The sequence below is a fragment of the Sciurus vulgaris genome, assembly GCF_902686455.1.
Source record: "Sciurus vulgaris genome assembly, chromosome: 14".
NCBI classification, from domain to species: Eukaryota; Metazoa; Chordata; class Mammalia; order Rodentia; family Sciuridae; genus Sciurus; species Sciurus vulgaris.
In genome coordinates this window covers 91,414,904-91,437,224 of record NC_136475.1, presented here as the reverse complement: position 1 = coordinate 91,437,224, position 22,321 = coordinate 91,414,904, and the positions used below count along the sequence as shown (strand labels likewise).

Here is a 22,321-nt window from a genome sequence, read left to right as displayed (position 1 = left end):
AGGAAGAATGGAAATCTCTTTCTAGGGGTATTTGAACATGTTTAGCAAAATGAAAGAGAATCGAAGAGATAAAGTGTGTCAATCAGCAGGAATGAAGGCATGAGATCCAGAGCACAGCTGGAGATGAGCCTGAAACAGCATGGGGACATCACAGCCTTGACACAGAAGGAAGAACAAGCGGTACAAAGCAGATACAGTCATGAGTCAAGTAACAGGGAACTTAAGGGATCTTCTTTTGATGGTGTCTATTTTCCCATAAAGTAGGAACACCATCTGTGAAGGATACTCTGTTTCTTAAGTTTAAATAATGAAAAGAATGTTTAAAACAGCCCCCAAGGAGAATGAAAGAACTGCCCCGTAGTCCTTGACAGCTCCTTCAGGGACTGGAATCCACAAATTTGCAGTACCATTACTCTAGGTAGTTGTGTGACTTTTCTTCCATCAATATATTTTTTAATGTATGTTTTAGTTGTAGATGGATACAATACCTTTGTTTATTTATTTTATGTGATGCTGAGAATCAAACCCAGTGCCTCCCAAGTGCTAGGCAAGCACTCTACCACTGAGCTACAACACCAGCCCTCTCCCATCAATATTTAACACATGACTTTTGTGTGCACCAGAGAGACAAACTGATCCAGAGGTTAGATTTTGCCAGATGTATATGGTTCAGCAGCACAAGGAAACTGAGAATTCTGGAAAGAGGTCTGAAGTTATGGATAATGGATTCTTGCCTACTTAGTAAAGGAAGCATTTAGAAATGTCACGGAATAGCAGATCTCAAAAGTATCAATGAACAGGTTTAGTTAAAGGACAAGAGATCAGAGCCAGAAGCGAGATGTTTTAAATTTACAACCTCAAAGGAAAAGTCAATTTTAGATAAGGATGAGATCCAGAATTGCTCCATGGGATTAAGTGAATGAATTCAATGAAGAGAAAGACCACAATAAAGGACAGAATAAGGAAATGGTTAAGACAGGGTCCTGGGTACTGGGTTCACATAAACACTAAATTCACAAGGAATGGAGCCACAATTTCTTGTGGAAAGAAAGACTGAGTCAAGAATACACAGTTTCAATGAGCAAGAGGATATGGCCAAGAAAGAGTTCTATAGGTTCCAGTCATGAGGAAAGGTACAAAATGTATAACCCAACTACATCAGGCTCAAAAACAGGAATTCTAACAGCAAGGCTTCAGAGGCACTGCAGTCCAAGAGTGAAAAGGAAGCCTTCTCCCACCTTCCCTTCACTAAGAGACAAAGGAGTTTACTAGCCAGGCCCAGTTACACACGCCTATGATCCCAGCTACTCAGGAGGCTGAGGCAGGAGGGTCTAAAGTTAGAGGTCAGACTTGGCAACTGATCAAAACTCTGTCTTAAAATAAAAGAAAAGGACTAGGGGTGTAGCTCAAGTGGTAAAGCACTCACCTAGCATGCAGAAGGCCGTGCACACGTGTGCGCATGCGTGTACACACACACACACACACACACACACACACGTATAATCTCCATCAGAGGGCTTTCCTTCAGAGGAAAAACAGGTTTGCGCTACTTAAGGCAAAGGTAAAAGCAATATTTAGTAAAGAATTTGAAAATGCAAATGAATATGTAACCTCAAAACAAAAGAGAAAAATGTTTAAAAAGGAGGGAGTTAGAAAAGGTAAGGGAATAGGAATGACAGAAGATGTACATAAGGATTTAGCTCTTGGGCAAGAAGTAACAATGAAATGAGTCTTAAAGGAGTCACTTCATGGGAAGGTGGCGGAGAGGACAGGTCCCAACAGTTCTCTGGAAGAGAAGGTATCAGGCACCTCAGGACTCAGCCAGTGCCTGGAATAACTGCAATTACAAGAGTCTATCTTACTAGTGTGTGAAAAGATTCAGGCCTCTCTGGAAGGAGCCAAATTAAATTTAATGGAATGTGTTGGTTTAAGAATGGCACAGACCATCTGGGAAAGGTTAAGCTTCATCTGTAAGAAGTGAGAGAAGCTTACCATCTATTTCAGATCATAAATATCAACATTTGTTCTTGACCATTAACTTCCAGTGAGGAGTTTTGCTATTTCACAATACCTAGTTAGGCTAAGATTAAGAAGTAAAAATTTCTCATTAACCAAACAAAAGACATTCCTCCATCTTTGTAAAACAAAGGGTTTACTTAAACTAGAAGCATGACCATCAACAGCCAACCCCCAAGAAACAGAGGAGCATCAAACCCCACATGGAGACTCCAAATCAGGAATCAGATTAACCATTTGATAAAGCTTCCTAAACACAAAGTGCTCGAGGCCCTGTGCTAGAAACTGAGAAGAGACATAGAGATGAATACCACATGGTCACAAGCACACACAAACTCCTGGTCTGGTAGAGAGTATTAACAGATTAATAAATAATCAAAACACAGCATGATTCTAACTGCTCAAAACAGAGGTATATGCCACATACTATGTAAGCAAATCCAAGAAAGACATTGCCTGGAGTTGCAGAAAGGAGTAGAAATATGCACATACTCTTATCAATTTCAAATCTAATAATTTATAAAAATATCCAAGTATATTTTACAAAAATAGCTAGGCACAGTGGCACATGCCTTTAATTCCAGTTACTTGGAAGATCAAGGCAGGAGGATTGCAAGTTTGAGACCAGCCTCAGCAACTTAGTGAAGCCCTAAGCAACTTAGTCAGACCCAGTCTCAAAATAAAAATAAAAAGTGGCTCAGTGGTAAAGCATCCCTGGGTTCAATCCTCAGTACCACAAGAAAAGAAAAAAAGTTTGTTTACTGCAACAATGGTTATAACAGTTAAAAAAAAGAGTAAAATGCCTATCGATGTTGAAATAATAGTAAATTATGACAAATTCATATAATGAAATACTTCACAGTACTAGGTGGATTTCAAGTTCTGCTGAAAGATCTCCAGATGAATAAATATGGTATACTTGCATCTTGGTTTAAAAAAGAAAAGCAAAATACAGAACTATAAGTCGTGTTTGTTTGTCTTTGTTTGTTTGTTTTTTTGTGGTGCTGGGGATTGAACCCAGGGCCTTGTACATGTGAGGCCCCCTACCAACTGAGCTATATCCCCAGTCCAGTCATCATGTTTTTATATGCATTTGGGAAAAAAAGAAAAATGGTAGAACATTATGCTATTCTATGCACAGAAAAAGAGAAACTGACACACTGATCTGGTAGAAGATAGTACCTTCAGGGGACAGATCATGGAAAGAGTGAAGTAGGGAACTTATATTCTACATTCACTTCTATAACTTTTAATTTTTTTAAACAGGCACATTATTTTGTAACTTAAAAAATGAAGTATTTTGGTTTCTTGGTTTTAGGGGATTTGTTTTTGTTAAGTTGATAAAGCAGAAAAGGATGAAGCAAGGTGAAGAGTGTAAAAGAACATGGCAAATAGAGACTACTGCTGAAAAAAGACTGCCTCTATTCCTGGTCCTGCTCACGCTCTTCCCATTCACATTTCTGAGGATAAGTTTCTATCCCCCAAACACATAAATCCCACCAAGATTTTGCATTACTTTTCTGTCCAGATGATAAAGATTCATCCAAAACGTCAATGAAACTAATTATGCCCAGTGAATTAAAAAAAAAAAAAAAAAAAAAAGCCAACTAGTTTCATCCATGGATTTAATTAGAGAATCTAATTACGTGCCAAGTAATATGCTATCTTCTAGGGGAAAAAACACAGGCTAGTATCAGGAGATGAATTTTGTGTACAGAAACCTTTTGAAAGACACTGAGAGATACAACATAAGCTGTTTTACAAAGTTCTTCAAATGCCTAAAAGAAAGCTAAAGTTCTAGACAGTGTGTAGAACACTAGCACATACAGCTGACATCTCACTGGATTTAAACCTCACAATTCCTTGAAGAGGAAGATAGTATTATAAATTACCTACAACTCAGGAATCAATACACCTATTAATAAATACCAGTTTTTAACTCTTCTGATTCCAAATCCAATGTTCTTTCCAAGATACTACTGTCTCCCTTTTAAAAATCTATTTGAAAATTAAAAAAAAAAAAATCATGTCATTTTCTTCCATCTTTACCACCTTAAGAAAAAAACTCTTTAGCTGGGGCTGTAGCTCAGTGGTACAGCATTTGCCTAGCACCTGTAAGGCACTGGGTTTGATCCTCAACACCACATTAAAACAATAAATAAAGGTACTGTGTCCAGCTAAAAAAATTTCTTTTAAAAAAGAAGAAAAAACTCTTATGGAAAAAGAATCCCTTTTTATTTTCACATTTTAATATAGATTAACCAGGGATTCATTTTATGGACTTTATAGTATCTCTTACTAGTAGGAAATAATTGGAAATAAGCAAGCTATTGCTCAGAATTTTAAACTTTTATTTCACAGAATCAAACTGAATAACTGTTTCCAAGTGAGGGGGGAAAAGCACATTAACACTATGGCAAGGAGTGACATCTGCATATCACCTGTATATCATGCTAAAACTTATAATAACCCTTCCTCCTCCACACCCTCATCAGTAACTACTTAAAAAAAATGTATTCAGTGTTTTGTTTTATAATTTCCCTCAGGAAAAAAAAAAAATTCGTAAGTCAATTCTGTACTAGTTTCCTTTTATTAGGTCTAAATCCAGTTTTATTTGTATTATCTGTTGTTCTATTAAGGAAAAGTCTTAAATATAGAAAACAATCTTTTCTAAAATGTATAACTTTACAGTTTTCCTCTTTTCAAAAATACATATTCTTGTAACAGACACTGTTTATCAAAACTACCAGCAAAATCCTTTAGGTGAGTTTTCTCACTGTTTTGTAATGTAAAATCTTGCTTTTGTTATTAAATTCTTCTTTAACCTGAATAAAACAACAGTAACAAAACATTCATATGCTAATTTTAAATACTGCAATCATGAGTTATATGTTTCATTTAAGCTACAATACCTTAGAATATTTTTAGCATGAACAATGTCATAACTACATCTTGAAGTTTCAAATTAAATTTCATTTTTTCAGTATGAAAAACTATTGAAGCATCTTGTACAACATTGAGATATCATGGAATTAAGAATTCCCATCACCAGATTATAAAAACTTTCTAATTGGGAAAAGTCTTCCAATCAAAATATAAACTTTAAAGATTATTAAAGAAATAATTGTCAGTGAAAAAAGGGTCACCCAGTTGCAGATTTATTTTACATTTTGAATGTTCTTTCTATTCAGCAATAATTTAGATAGGACAGATACATTTTAAAAGATAAACTGTCATAAATCTTTGGGGCTGTAAAAATACTTGTATTATATGCCACCCAAGCACCTCATAAATATTAACTAATTGTGCCCTGGCTATAACTATGTGCAGCTTTTTGTTTGTTTTGTTTTGTTGGTACCGGGGATTGAGCCCAGAGGCGTTTAGCCACTGAGCCGCATCCCCAGCCCTTTTTGTATTTATTTAGAGACAGGGTCTGGCTGAGTTGCTTAGAGCCTCACTAAGAACTTGCAAACCTCCTGCCTCAGCCTCCCAAACCACTGGGATTATAGGCATATGCCTACATACTCTCACGTATACGCAGTTTTATTAGCCATGAGATAAAATAGAACCTACCAACCAAATTACTAGAAATTTCAAATACTAAAAAAGATAAAATATCATGACTGTCATTCCTCTAGTCGTTCTAAGTATTATCTCAAAAATCAATAAATGCAAATTTAACTTTCAAACTTCTAAAATATATACATACCCATTAACAACCAAAAATCAAAACGACCAAGCAGCAGAAAATGTATACAAAACACTTAGGAGAAAAAAAAAACATATGAATTGCTGATCAATTGTCTGGTTTTCTCTTATTTTTTTATTTTATTGGGACTGGGGATCGAACTTAGAGGTGCTTTACCACTGAGCTACATCCCAGTCTTTTTTATTTTGAGACATGGTCTCACTAAATTGCCTATGCTGGCCTCTAACTTGTAATCCTCCTGTTTCAAGCCTCCCAAGTCACTAGCACTAAAGGCATGCGCCACCAAACCCACCTTTCTCTCATTTTAAATGATGTGAAGAGAAATAATTGAAAGAATACATTTTTAAAACCTAAATGGTATCATAAAGATGACTATTACTTAAGGTAGCCAATAACTTGAAAGCTGTTTTGTAAATAAAATTTCATAAAAGTTTGCCTTACATTTACTTTTGCTCATTTTTAAAGATGTCTCAAAGTAATTTTTGAAAGTTTCTATTATTTTTTAAACATAGGCACATCACAGCATAGACATACAACATCCTGCTTTTTAGGTACTCTGTCCTGAAGGACCATACATTCAATTCTAAATTATTAGTGAAATTCTTCCTCCTGAATTTTTTTTTTTTTTTTTTTTCAGTGCTGGGGATTGAATCCAAGATCTTGTACTTTCGAGGCAAGCACTCTACCAACTGAGCTATCGCCCCAGCTCCTGAATTGACTCTTAATGACTTAATACTGCCACTATTTTCCCATTATCCTTTAGTGTGAGACACCAAAATTAAATATTTCTATGTCCATAAGTTTGTACAGACATTGTATTTTTCACTTAGGAGTAAGAGGTAATGATATAAATTTTTACAATGTATACTTTGATCACATTTTTTTTTCATTTCTATACTGATGCATCTTGTCTACATGCTCTTTAATTAAAAAAAAAAACAACAACAACAACAAAAAAACAGCAAATTATGTCTCCTCCTAAAAAAAAAAAAAAAGAAAAGAAAAAGAAAAACCTTGGTCTTGGTCTGACTCCTGTGGAGCCCTAAAGAAGATATAAAATGCAAAAACCCCGGCCTCCTTCCATACATCAGCATTTCTCACATATGCAATGTTGTGTCCCAGAAAGACCTTAAGCATGTGTTTTGGTTTTTTTCATTTAGTGCAGGAAGAAGCAATGTTTCTAACTTTTGACCTGCAGATTACCCACATGAGAATCACCAGGGATGTTTTTTAAATGTAAACTCCTGATCGCATCTCAGTTCACCGAAATCAGAGGATCTGATTCCACTTCCACCAAGTATCCTAAGGCATGATTCTCTTTTACATTGGATGATTCTGACTTTCAGGTTTCATCCAAACCTCAGTGGACCAAATAATTAAAGGAAAGGAAAAACAAAGAAGTATTCTCCTTTTCTCTGATACATTTTGAACTCAAAGCCACTTCTGCCCATCTCTGAATTACAACAATGTAATCCTTAGTTCACCTGGAACAGTTCTGAAAACCCTGGTACCACAGTTGGGTGCAAGACTGTAATCCCAGCAATTTGGGAGACTGAGGCAGGAGGATCCCAAATTCAAAGTCAGTCTCAGTCAATTAGTGAGGCCTAAGCAACTGAGTGAGACCCTGTCCTCAAAATAAAAAATAAAAAGGGCTAAGGATGTGGCTCACTGGTTAATTGCCCCTGGGTTCAATCCCCCCCTGGGGGGCACCCTGATACTCATGTCACACTACATGAGAAAATCTGGGTGTGGAAGCCTGACTTGAATATTTCTAAAGGTCCATAGGCAACTTGCATATACTGCAGTTGGAAATCAATGCCTTTAGCTATTTATTGTCTTTTAGACAAAAGAATATTTTAGCTTCAAATGATCCACAAAAGCCAGGAATTGGCCATAGGTACTAAGTTTTAAAATTTCTAGATGAGTATACATATTTTTATTCCTATAGGAAAAATTTTCAATGCATTTATTGAAGCTTAAGATGACCTTTTTGTTAAAAAGAATATACAACAACAAAAAAACTGTTTCATTATGAACACAATATAGGATCATACCACATATCTTAAGTTCAGACATATCATTTCATTTCTGTAAAGGTTCATATCATGTATGTAAAGGCACATTCATTTCAGTGATTATAGATGAAGAAATATAATCAAGAAGCTCATACAAAATTTCAAAGTTCATGTTTTAGATATTTAAAAGCAACTCCAAATATTCTGACCAACTCCAAATAATTTTTATTCTAAATTTAAAATAATCGCAATGCTGGTATGAAAACTAACTTTATATTTTACATTATCTCTTTCCCCAAATTGTGACTAGCTAACTCATTTCTCTCAAAGAAAATCATGACTTAGGATAGTTTTTCCTTTCACCTTTACTAATTTTATAGATGCTGCAGGCCTGTTCGCAGCACTAGATGAAATCTAATTCACAAAGAAATATTTGTTTAATCTTTCTTCTTTCATGAAAGGCAGACTAATCAAATAAAATGCACTGTTTTCAGCTACCTGACTTCAGTTTTTTTCACTATGTAACAGGATAAAACACAACCATACATATTTAAAATGCATAAGAGCCCAAAGTTCCACAAACTATAATAACAAAGTTATCTCAAAAACGGTGAAACATTTTTTCAAGATCATCCAAATATTTTCACATTTAATAGGGATTTGAATATATCAAAACACATTTTCGGGAAGGGTAAAAGGGGGGATCATGAACTGAAATTGATTTCCATACATGTATGAGTTTGATGGGATGAACCCTACAACTGTAATATAACCATAAAGCTCTAATTAAAAAATAAAAATAAAAAACATGTTCACTTGATGGTGCAAGAATCAAAGTTCATGACAACTGTGCTAATGTACTTTCATTTTAAAAAAATAACTATCACTCCAACCAAAAATGGTTTAAATTCACCTTTACTTTCCATCAAAGAAACATCTTAAATACTGAATTTTTTTTTTTTTTTTTTGTGGGGGGGGTACCAGGGATTGAACTCAGAGGCACTTAACCACAGTCACATCCCCAGCCTGTCTTATATTTTATTTAGAGATAGGGTCTTGCTGACTTGCTTAGGGCCTCACTAAGTTGCTGAGGCTGGCTTTGAACTCATGATCTTCTGCCTCAGACTCCAGAGTCACAGAATTACAGGCATGCTCCACCACATCCGGCTGAAAGAATCAGTTTCTAAAATTTTCCTCCAAATCTCAAAAAAAGGGAAAGTTCACATGTAGTTATCTTTAATAAAAACTAAAAGCAATTATAATCATATAAACAAACATCTGAAGGGAAATTTTAATTTCAACAAGTACATTTTGAGAATGACTTCTGAGGAATCATGGTTAAATACAGGCAACGCAGTAGGATCACATCCTGATACAATGTGCTAAGGCAGCCAACTTTACATGTGAAAAGAACAGCATACCTTGATAGATTCCAAATACATTCGTATATTATAACAAATCAATATTCAATGCTACCTGTGAACAACAAAGGCAACATTTGTATCATTAAGCTAAATTCAGGTGTTTATTCAAATATAAACAAAAAGCTGAGTGCAATAGTGTTCAAAACACAAATAGCTACCCACCTTCTATAGGAACCACACACAGAACTGTTTTCTAATCTTTTATATAGAATAGAAAAGTGAAAGATAAAATGGGTCCATATGAGAGAAATGTTTATAAACTTATTCCTAACATGCTTAAAACAAAAGATGAATACAAAGCAGAATTTAAAAAAGCATGTAGAAAGGCCATGCTTAAGTCAAAAGTCCTTAACACCTATAGCTTAGAAATAAGCCAACTAGGAGACTCTACGGTTATTACCTGGGTCTGCTAAGTTGAACAAGTCATTCATTACTCAGAAGCAAAAGGTACCATAACAAGGTTTAAAACAAAAATTCCCAGTAATAACTAAGTCTTCCAGGTGTAGATGCTAGTCAGTAGGGTAATTCTACATATAGAGGGTTCTGATTGGTATTTATTTATATTCTATTTTTAAACACTGGACTTGGCCTGTAGTCTACAAAATAAAACTTTACCAGTTGATTGCCATATCCTTGCACAGAAACACTTCAAACATGTTGATTTAAACTAGACCACACTCATGACACATTAGTAAATATTAGAAGAACAAGAACGGCACACAGAGTGGCACGTCTGTAGTCCTAGCTACTCAGGAGGTTAAGGCAGGAGGATCAGTGAAGCTCAAGGTCAGCCTGGGTAACACAGTGAGACACTATCTCAAATAAACAAACAAGTAAATAAACAAATAACAAGCAAGTGAGACAGTGCTCAACATCACCTATCATGAGCAAAATGAACCATGAGGGCTATCATCACAAAGACAGACAATACCACAAGTTCTGTGAGGATGCACAGCAACTGGAACCCTAACACATGGCTGGTAGAAAGGGAAAATGGTACAGCCATTTTGGAAAACACTGGCAGTTTCTTAAAAGTTAAGCATGAGTTTAACAAGACCCTGCAATCTCACTCCTTAGAATCTACCAAGTGAAATGTAAAACACCTTCACATATGGTAAATTCATTAACAAAATATAATATATCCATACAACAGAATACTATTCAACCATAAAAAAGAAAATACTGATACATGCTACAACATAGATGAACCTCAAAAACATTATGCTAAAAAATAAGAATGCTAGCTGAGAGAAGCCAGATGAAAATGACTACATATTATATGATTCCACTTATATAAAATTCACAGAAAAGACAAATTTAAAGAGACAGAAGATCAGTGGTTTGCTGAGATTGGGAGTCTGGAATGACTACAAACCCACTCAAAAGAATTTTAGGAGGTAATGAAAATGGATTGTGGTGATGTTTCACAACTCTGAAAATGTAATGAAAATCATTAAATTGTACACTTAAAATGAGTGAATTTGTAGTATGTAAAGTATACTTCAAATAATAAATAAAAAGAACTAGCAAAGCTGGTAAACAATACCTGTTTTCAACGCCTGCTTTCTCTCAGACTCTTATTTCAGAGCTGATTCTAACAGCAAATACAAGACTGAAATATCCTTGCCAACTGCACTACATCTGCATGCTACATTTATTCACTCAGCCCATGATTATCAAGGATTTACTACAATCAAGATATGTACTGTGTACTGCTTTGTCTAACTGAACACTACCAGTAGATATAGAATATAACCCCTAAATTACTTTCTATAATTTTCTAAATGCAAAGAACATGAAAAACTAAGCATTTAAGTTTATTAGAAAAAAACATATTACAAACACTAAACAGTCTGAAGTTAAATAAAAATAGTTACTAATAACCAGAATGCTTGATAATATTTGAAAAATTTTCAAAGTTATTCAGCATGCTTTGTAATGACACTCTTGGTTCCTGATCTCCCATATCCTTTGACTTTGTTTTTAATTGTATTAGTAAACAAGTGCCTTACTATTACTATAACAGAGCCAATATAAAATTTTAAAGGATTTCACCCTTGAACACACTACCAACAGTTCATCTGTCCTTACAGAAATTGCTAATCCAACACAAGGATCACCTAGGTTCATAAGGAGGAACTGGATGTGATTAACCAGAAGAAAAAGTGGACTGGGAGGAGGCAGGGGGGAAACAACACAAGAGATGACACATAAGTGATAAAGACTGTACAGTCCACACAAGGTGTCTTTAGTAATTCTACTACCCAAACCCATCCTCTCTGCATATAAGGATATTTACTTAACCTCCCTTCCAATGAACAGATAAGAGCAAGTGATAGGAACACAAATCAAAATGTTTATCTGGGGACTACTTCATACCTCTTCGAGCAGGAACCTATTTCTACAGTATATCACTACTATTGCTTAAAAAGGATTATTTTTAGTCTTTCAACAAACATTTATAGAATACAATAGGAAGACAAAAAGATTAATGCCCTAAAAGAGCTTGTATTCTGTGCATTAAATATAAATTCAAAAGTTAATATATATTTTATAATATACTTAGTATGTTAAGTATTCCTCAACAAAATATTCTAAATAATTAAGGTAATACTAACCCTGCATTGCTGAAGAAGGCTTTCCTATTCATTTTTGTGGCATTAAAAACAGCCCCAATAATGAAGTGGTTCCAATTCTATACTCCTTTAAAAATAAAACTTCTAGCATTTCCTTTAACTAAAGAAGTCTGAATCTCTTTGAAAGATAAAGAAAATCAGACACCAAATACAAAGTGATTAATCCACTACAGCAACAATTACAAAGCGCTTTAGACATATGAAAAAACAACCTCTTACCAAAAGGAAACAACAAGCCATAAAAATAATTCCTGGACTTAGAAACATCCCCTAAAAGATCACCAACAATGAACAAAAAAAAAAAAAAAAATACTATTTTTGTTTTCTTTTGTCACACACTTATACTCAAAGAAATGCTAACAATTGTGAATTAAATGCTTTCCAAGAAGATAGGGATTATTTAGAACAGCCAACTGCAGAGTTTACAAGACCTATATAACTTAAACATACTTTTAAAAATGGGGGGTATGGATGAGAGGAAAAGAGAATGAATAAAATCAAGGAAAAAACATCAGGCAGTTTTAGTGGACCCGAAAGGCCACCGTGATCTGATGTCAACTTACATGTGAAGTCCTATATAAATAAGCTAGCCCATCAACGGTGATCCTTTTAAAAGGATCCTTTTTAAAGCTAGAAACTGCACTTGAGTCATCTGTACTCTCCTCATCAGTGACTCTTATCTCTGGCAGACCATATATATTTAAAATATCAGCACAAAGTGATTTTAAGTATACAGATGGTCCCCAATTTATTAAGGTTCAACACAAGTTCTTCAACTTTCCAGTGGTGCAAAAACGATACAAACTCAGCAGAACTCATATATCAAATTATGAATTCTGTCCTTTTCCCAGGCTAATGGCATGCAGCATGGATAGCATCAGACTGCAGCTCTCAGTCCACCACCAAACCAGGTGCATAAACAACCAGAATGCTGCTGCGTGATGTGCTATGGGTTAGGTGTATTAAATGAGTTTTCAACAGTCTTCAGTTGACCATCGGTTTACTGGGGCAAAACCCCACCATAAGTCATTAAGCTTCTTACAGTGTTGAAGAATATGATTTCCATGAAGCAACTCAAGAGGCTCACATGTAGACCAAATTTATATTGTTATCCTTTCTCCACCCCACCCAACACTATCAGAATAGAAAATGCAATATGGAGATCAAACCAGAGGATCCCAATTAATATTTTGGGAATTCTGATACTCGAACCAATCTCTTGATAAGATCTTGCTCCCCTCGTTCATACTTTAAATAAGAATTCAAAATGAAATCAAAACATTAACAAAAGCCAGTAAAGTATTAAAACTCAGGTATATATTGTAATCTTGGTAATGAAGAATTTCCCAAGACTAAGCCTAAGCCAGAAATCATCCTACAGTGATAAGACATAAATGTGACTACAAAAAGATGTCAAAGCACATGCACAATGTAACTGTTTTAGTATTTACATTTTAGGCCAGTTATATTTATGTATCAAAAATATATACCAAAATATTCACTTAAACAGTGGCTATCTCTAAATAAGGAGTCTGTACATAAGTGCCAGTACCACTTATCCTTTCTATATTCCCTAAATTGTCTACAATTAAGAACATATTTTTATAATTTAAAAAATGAAAAAGGCTTTTCCTTCAAAACATAAAATCTGTATTCTCTTATATCAGCCATGTTCGACTGCCCATTTCCTTCAGGCATGGATAAAACTAAAAAAAAATGGCTTTTGAACAAAGCTTGGATTAAATTACAGAACTATGACTGAGGATTTGATGTAGCTACTAAGGAAACACAAGTCTACCTATCTACAAAATAATTTTTAATAAAGCTGCCAAAGCAATTCAAAGAGAAAATTTTTTTTTGAAAAACTGGTGCTGGGCAATCTGAATAACTTTGGAGCCATATGGAAAAACAGATCTATATTATGAGTAGAGTAATTGCCTCTAAGAGAATGGAGTGTGGGATTAGTTGAAAAAGCATGAGGAAGACTTTGGAGTTAGTAATAATGATCTATATTTTGATAAAGATTTGCATTGTACATACATTTGTCAAAATTCATCAATCCTACACTTAAGATTTATGCCTCTAACTCACACACAAACCAATTCTGACTTGAAATGGTACCCTAGACCTAAACACAAAAGTTGAAACCAAAAAGCTTCTAGAAAAAAAAACAGAAGTGTAGGAGAATATCTTCACGATATAGGAACAGGCAACAATTACTTGGACAGAAAAAGCAGTAATTATTAAATTTTGTAATTAATAAATAGACATGTGCTAGGTACAGTGGTGCACACCTATAATGCCAGCAGCTGGGAAGGCTAAGACAGGAGGATCACAAGTTCTGAGCAAACCTCAGCAACTTAATGTCATCCTGTGTCAAAAACAAGGCTGGAGATGGAGCTCAGTGGTAAAATCACCCCTGGATTCAATCCACAGTACCAAAAAAATTAAAAAAGCTACAGACTCAGAGAAATCATTTACAAAACATAAATTTGACAAAGATTTTTCTCTTTACATATAAAACTATATATCCAAGACATTAAAGAACTTGTACAACTCATCAAACAATCCAATTTTTTTAAAGGACAAAAACATGAACAGATGATTCACAAAGGAAGATACATATAAATGACCAGTAAGTGCATGTAAAATTACATCATTAGTCATCAGTGATATGCAAATTAAAATCACAATGCAATATCACTACCCATCACAGAATAGCAAAAACTTATAAGACTAAGTGTAAGGGACATATGGAATAACCAGAACTCTCATATATTGTGCACAGGAGTATAAAACAGTATAACTATCCCAAGAAAGATCTGGCAGTTTCCTAAAAGGTAAACAAAAATCTACTCTATGACATAGCAATTCCACTACAAGATATTTACCTAGAAGAAATAAAAACATCTTCATGAAGACTTAATACCAGTTGTTCCTAGCAGCTTTATTAAGAGCCAAAGTATATAATACATTCTGAAAACAAAAACCTGAAACAGTCCCAGTGCTCATCAATGGGAGATGGCTAAACAAACTGGTTTACTTATATAACAGAATGCAATTTAGAAATAAAAATGTATTCTATGATGCAATAATATAAATGAGTCTCAAACACTTTGCTGGGCTAAAAAAATCCAGACACAAAATAGTACACACTACATGAAGTACACTAAAAGAGACAGAAGTAACCTTTAGTGTAAAAGCAACAACAACAAAGAGTAATTGCCTCTAAGAGAATGGAGTGTGGGATTAGTTGAAAAAGCATGAGGAAGACTTTGGGGTTAGTAATAATGATCTACATTTTGACAAAGATTTGCATTGTACATACAATTGTCAAAATTCATCAATCCCACATTTAAGATTTATGCATATCATTGAATAAATTTAACCTTTTAAAAACTAAACAAATACAGAATTCTAATTAAATGCATGCTGAAATGTTTAAAATGAAATGTACAAATACCTCTAACTTCTTTTAAACCGATCAAAATAAAAATGTAGGATAAGAAGGATAAAAAGATTGATTGATATGATAAAGAAAGTAGAGCAAAACAGTAATTTGGTGATGAGCATAAACACGTTCCTTGTAAATTCATTCACCTTTACCGTAAGTTTTTCTGTAATAAAATGTTGGTAAAAATTTTATACTCTATTAAATTGCATTATGTTTCATTACTGATAGCTATGCAAGTTTGAGTTTAAGAAGCAAGTCACAAAAGAATACATACAAATGTTAACAATTTAGAAAGTTTAAAAACAAAAGTAAAACCAAACAATGTCCTTTAAGGATATGCACAAATGTAGTAATTTATGAAATAAACAATAAAACTTGCAGGGTAGTAGACAGGAAAGGACTGTCTACTACCCTGCAAAGACTGAATCAAGCAGCAGCAGCACACAGAACTTTAATAAGCTGGTGATGTATTTACTAACTTGTGTGGTGAGTTCATAGATTTTTTGTGCTTCAAAACTTATATTTGCAAGCTATATTGTTTTAATATTTTAAAATTCAAAATGGGGAAAAAGAACTATCTGATTAAGACTCAGCAAAACAAACAAAAAACGTATACTTTAGGATAACTATCCACTATTCTTTACAACCATTTATACAAGCCTATCTTTCCTCAGTCTACACTGGCCTTACCGTGGGGCCAAGATGTTTCAGATTACAATTTTTTTGGATTTTTTAATAATACACTGTATATTCCCTAAAGCCTTCTTGGGAATATGGGGCAGCATCCTGAAATCAAACACATTAATATTTCTCCAGGGAAAGCTATTATTAGCTTCTTAAGAGGGGTGAACGGACTACAAACATTCAAGCATCAGATTAAGGCCAGATGTTACTATCAAATAAATATTAGCAAAATTTGTTTTTTATATAGCAGTCTTATGGATAAGGGACTGTGGGCCTGCAAAGAAGTTCAACTTCACCTAAATAGTAAATTGCATACATCATTTCAGCTAACTCATTTTCTTTAAAGATTTCCCAACCATCAAAATAGTTTTAAAATAAACTACTCTATATGCAACGTACAACCCTTATTTCACAAAAGAAAAATATGTATAAAACATTTTTCAACTTTTATTCTATTTCATTCTTATTACATCTCATAATAGTCTCACTTATATAAAACACCATGCAATTTTATTTTAATTGGGTAAAAAAACAGCAGCAAGTTGAAAGAATCTTGCTACTATAAGAAGAAATATTTTCACACAGTTTACAGGTATACTGAAGTCAATCTAATTGTTTTGTTTTCTAAGTCACTGAAAGTTGTAAATAAATGTTTAACCACCTTTGCCCATACACACAAGTCCTAAGTAACACTGTCCTACAGGTTATTTTGACTATTTACTAACACTTTGAAAGAGTAAAATAAAAGTAAAGACTTTAGAAATACAAAGACTTTAGAAAGCTATCTCTCCAGTATAACACAATTCTTATCATTAATAGGAAAGGAGTATGAGAACCTGAGTCTGGACAACAAAACACAAGTATTTACCCAAAGTTTCAACTATAAAAGTGTATCACTGAAGCCCTCCCAACCCCCAAGTAGTTCACAATCTACAATCACAAAAGAGATATACTCTTTTCGGATTAATTTAAGAACCCACATAAGGGCTGGGGAGATAGCTCAGCTGGTAGAGTGCTTGCCTTGCAAGCACAAGGCCCTGAGTTTGATCCCCAGTACCGCAAAAAAAAAAAAAAAAAAAAAAAAAAAAAAAAAAAAAGCAACTAGATTCTGCAAAGAAACAAGATAATTTAGTCTCTACAAAGATAGTCTTGGAATTCAGCTCTTATCTATGCTTGATGATTTCTCACACTTTTATGATGGCAAATTCAAATGACATGCATTCAAAATTATGTAACAAGAAACAGTTGTAAATAAAACCATATTCTATTTCAATGAAAACTTAAAGCAATTAAATAAAAATAAGCTAAATGCACACAGAAGGGAACTACATTTAATGAGCACTACTATGTACCAAGCACTGAGCGAAGTAAGCATTTTACATGTCATCTTGTAATTTTCCCCCCACTTATGGTCTGCCTTCTAGGCCTAGACTACTGCAAGCAGGATACATTCACTTCTGGCATACTTCATCTCACTTTTGTCATGTTCTGTAATATACAATTTTCAAAGGTACTTTCTGAACTCCTAAATGCAGTAACTTAAGTTCCATGCCTGGGTTTGTATTTGACAATTTTAAGTTTTCTCCATTAAAGACAAAATATTTATTTTCCTAGAGCAAAACTGAAGGAATGTGATGTGCAATAAAATACTTATCAATGTGAAATGCAGTCTAGGTGGTAAAGTTTCAAATCATTAAAGTGACACCAACCATTATTTCATCAGTATTTCAGAAAACAGAAGTTTTTAAAACATTCTTTAATTTACAGAGTTTTGGTCTGGAAAGATGAAAATGCTGTGTGGATGGATGGTAGTGATGCTTTTGCTCAGTAATGTGAATGCACTTAATGCCACCCAACTGTACACTTCAAAATGGTAAAAATGCCAGGTATGGTAGCACACACCTATAATCCCAGGGGCTCAGAAGGCTGAGCCAGGAGGAAAGCAAGTCAAAGCCAGCCTCAGCAACTTAGCAAGGCCCTAACCAACTTAGTGAGACCATGTTTCAAAATAAAATATACAAAGGGCTAGGGATGTGGCTCAGTGGTTAAGTGCCTCTGGGTTCAGTCCCTGGTACCCCAAAAAAAAAAAAAAAAGAAAATGATAGAATGGTAAATTTTGTTATGTATGTGCTGTCACAATTAAAACATTAATCTATTCTAATATTTAACATGATGAAATATATATAATTTAAAATTTCTGCCCACATTTTTTACTGTTACATTACAGTTGTATATAATGATGGAATTTTTTGTTACACATTCATATATGCACACAAAAATAACAGTATAATTTGGCCCCAGCACTTACATAATTTGAAATTAATTTGCTATAACTTTGAAAAAAAATTTTTTCAGTTTTGTCAATTTGCAACAGAAGCACCAAAATCTTGCTCTGAAGAGTATGAAACAATTTCTGGCTTGGTAAGATTTACTGCTCTTCAGAATCCCATTCATATTCATACTCAGAAAGACATTTAATCAACTAAAAGCAGCAGGAACAGTGCCATAAGTCAGAAATATCTGATGTGGAGCTCATACCAGTAATGTGTCACCTTAGCAAATGTGTCTTAGTCATACTAAGCACTCAAAAAATGAACAGACTGAATTTACTGAGAATGTGAAATGTTTCATTTTTAAAATAGCCTTCCTGGGCTGGGGTTGCAGCTCAGTGGTGGAGCGCTTGCCTCATGTCTGAGGCAATGGGTTTGATCCTTAGCACCACATAAAAATAAATAAATAAAAATAAAGCTATTAAAAAAATAAAATAGCCTTCCTTTTAATAATTTAGAAAATACTTCAATAAAAATGTATATTCATATCAAATGTATAAACAGCTTAGTTCCAAGCTCTGAATAATACTAATAATTATGATCAACATCACTAAAGACCCAAGAGATAAAAATGAAGTGTAAAAAAATTTCTATCTGGGATTGGTTTGAACCTGATGAATGCTTGAGGTTTACAGGTACTATTTTTAACAAAACTTTCTGGCCTTAGGTCAAAATTTTGTTAGCAAAATACCAAAGCAAAAATGCTGGGAGAGAAGCCCAGAGAGTCTGCCTCAGTTAAGGAAAGGCTAGGACCTCTAGCAACCAATCCCACTCCCAACTGAAGATTTCCAAAGATTGTTCAGGGTGTCACACTCCCCTGAGAACACAGGAACAACACACGAACCCAAAAACTAGTAAAAGAAAAAGGTCAAGAACATTTGATACAATATCGCTACATTCTGATACAATACAGTACATCACTACATTCTACACAATGTACAGAAAGATACACACTCTCCAATCAGTTGCTGTATTTTGGCCAAACTGGACTGAGTCACTCTGCAAATGGGTCCAGAAACCTCAAAGGACAACCAAGGGCCTCGGAAGAAAAGTCAGTCAACGGAAAGGGAGGAGGAGATCATACTTACTCGCTAGATGTCTCCCAGCAGGCCCAGAACTAAACATATGCGTCCTGGCACAGAATGTCAGATTGCCCACCCTAGGGCTGGTCCTCCAGAGTTAACTTAATAGCCAGAATCTTTTTCACTTTCTTCTCCCCCAGATTATAAATCCACACCACCTTTTCTCATAAATGCCTCTCTACCGCACACTAATCAAATTACATGTAAACTACAACTGTCTAACCTAACAGAAATCAGAAATACAGCAGTACGCTACCGTGCATTTATTTGTAAAACGTGCTCCTTAATTAAGACCCAACTAGCAGCCTTTACGTAGATATGAATTTGGATTTCGAAGGCCATCACCTTAGGAAAGATACGATGAAGGGGGAAGATTTATTCTATTCTACATTCAGACTGAATTTTTGGCCCTGGCGGAACAATCTCGGGAAATTACACTTGACATAAATTAAAATGCACTAAATAGCTACTATGGAATGTTCAAAAACAACCGAAAACGGCAAAACTTCAGCTACTTGTTCCAAGACGTCCCAGTAAAAGAAGTGGAAGCCGTTCTTTGTCATGTACCCAGGTGGGTACTGCCAACAGAGGGGCAGCATCGGGTTTCCCTCTCCCTCGCTTGCACCCGAGGCCCCACGCAGCATGACACTTCCAGATCTGCTGGTCCGGCTGTGAGCGAGAGCCAATCCTCCACCTTTCCGCCCCGAACCCAGGGGCAGGCGGGAAGGAGCAGAGCGGTGTCTCCTCCCGGCACTGCAGAAAGGGGCAGCGGGATGACACCAGCCCGGAGGGAAGGAGGCGCCCCAGGTGGGTCTCCGCTCCGGGCGCTCAGCCTCCGCGCGTCTGGTCTGCGGCCCCGGCTGCCGGAAGCGGGGCGGGTGGGGCGAGACCTCCCCGCTCCCCACCGACGCGCGGGCAGAAGGGGGTCGGGTCCCGGGCTGGAGAGGGCTCCGGCCACCTACCAGCAGGCTCTCCACGTTGATGGGGGAGCGAGGGTCTCGGATCAGCGCCTCCAGCTTCCTCTGGCGGCCCGCGCCGGCCCCGTCTCCCGGCACGGCCTCGGGGGCGCCGGGCATTTTCCCCGTCGGCGGGGGCCGGCTCATGCCGCCGCCGCCCGGCCCGCACTCCGGCTCCTCGCGCTCGGGTCCCGCCGCCTCTGGGCCTAGCGCCGCCCCCGAACCGCCGGCCCCGGGCGGGGCGCCGCCGGGCCCACCGCCCGCCTCCGGCTGCGGCTCCGGGGCTCCGCGCCCGGCCCGGGCCCCGGGGCTGCTCCCGCGGTCCGCCGGGCGCGGCGCGGAGCAGACGGCGTCCCCGCCCCTCAGGCAGCCTCGCGCCGCCGGTCCGCCGGTCCGCCGCGAGCGCCCGCAGGACTCCGCGGGCGGAGCGGGGAAGTGGCGCCGCCGCCGCCCGGACGGCCCCGCCCTCGGCCCGGGAGGCAGGAGCCCAGGCGCGGTCAGCTACGGCCGCCGACGGCCCGCGCCCATGCCGCCGCCGCCTCTGCCCCTCAAGCCCGCTCGGCTCTCACGCACTCCCGCGCCGCGGCCCGTCCCGGCCGCGCGCCGCCGCTACCCACAAGCCCCTCCGCCCGCAGCCGCCGGCGCGCGAGCCCGCGAGCCCGCAAGCCCCGCCCCGGCGCGCGCCCGCGGCCCGCCCACGCCGCCGCCCGCGCGCGCGCACCGCCGGCCGCCGGCCCGTGCCCGCCGCGCTCGCTCTCCCTGTCTTCCGTTCGGCCGGCGGGACCGCGTTCCCGGGCGCCTCCCTTCCCCGCCTTTTTTGGGACTCTCAACGGCCGGTGCGCGGTCCCCGCCGAGCCGGGGGCGGGGCGACCGTCCGGGGCTCCCCTCCCGGCGGGCCGACCCCGAGGCCTCCGAGGCGGAGCCCCGGCCCCACCGCCCTGTCCCTGTCCCCGCGCCGCCGGGAGGGGCGGTGGCGGTCCCCGGGTCCCGCTGACTCAGCGCGCAGCTATGCGGGCCTTGCATCGCCCGCGCCAGAACAACAGCGAGCGCGGGTCGCGGCCTCGCCCGCCGAGCTCGCTCCCAGGCCGCGGCCTCGCGGGCGGGCGGGGGCGCCGCGTGCGCTGGAGCCCGGAATTCGGAAGAGCGGAGGCGGCTGGAATCCGAGTCCGCGGGCACGAGGGCCGGGCAGAGGCGCCGCCGCCCCCGGGCAGAAAGCCTGGGACCGCGGGGCCTCCCTGCGCCTCCCCGACGGCCGCCTCCCCGCCCGGGCTCCACCAGCCCCGGCCGGAGAAGGGGAGCGCGGGCCCTCCGGGGTCCTCGCCATGCGGGGAGCCGGGACGGGGCGGCTATGGGGACCGCGCCTCCGCATTCCTGCCGGCTCGCGACCGGTGCCATTGGTCGGGTCTCCCAGGGCGCAATCTGAAAAATATGTGCCAAGAGCTATAAACGTGTTCATAGAGCCCCTTTGACCCAGTAAACCCATTTAAGGAAGTACATTTCCAAGGAAATGATCCAAAGGGGGAAGTGGGGGAGCGCTTGCATAAAATGTTTACGGCAGGGTTATTGAGAACGTTCATAATGACCAAAACCTGGGAAGGAACCCAACTGCCCAGCGATCGAATAATCCAAACAAGCTCTGTCACATTAACAGAGAGAATCCTGGCAGGTATGCAGACTGTGCGGAACATGTGAAATTTTGGCACGTGCGTGAAAATGTGTGTTAGAAATAAAGTTTTAAAATGCAAAGAAGATCGTGCACTCTCTTTACATGAAATAAGCAGACTGCAAGAATGGGAAGAGAATACAGTTGTATTCGAGTGAGATTCTTTTCTGTAAAGATGTGTAAGAGCATGTTAAAATTTCAAAAATTTAAGAACTAAACGTGGACCACTCCCCGAAAACAGCCGCAACCTGATATCCGTAAGTAGTAAGAATCTTAGCCTTCTCACTGGCATGTCAAAGATAAGTCCACAGATGCACTAAACCCTGACCATGTGAAGCAATCTTTTAATCAG

General features: G+C 38.3%; 1 protein-coding gene across 1 annotated transcript in view; it reads right to left on the bottom strand.

The window, feature by feature from the left end:
* The window catches only part of ROCK2 (Rho associated coiled-coil containing protein kinase 2), a 134,516-nt gene extending 113,912 nt beyond the window's left edge, over nt 1-20,604 (bottom strand). Inside the window, exon 1 of the mRNA XM_079111585.1 lies at nt 20,313-20,604. Coding sequence (XP_078967711.1) covers nt 20,313-20,453 — 141 coding nt within the window. The 5' untranslated portion in view covers nt 20,454-20,604. The remainder of the gene's footprint in view (nt 1-20,312) is intronic.
* Nucleotides 20,605-22,321: the final 1,717 nt, after the last annotated feature.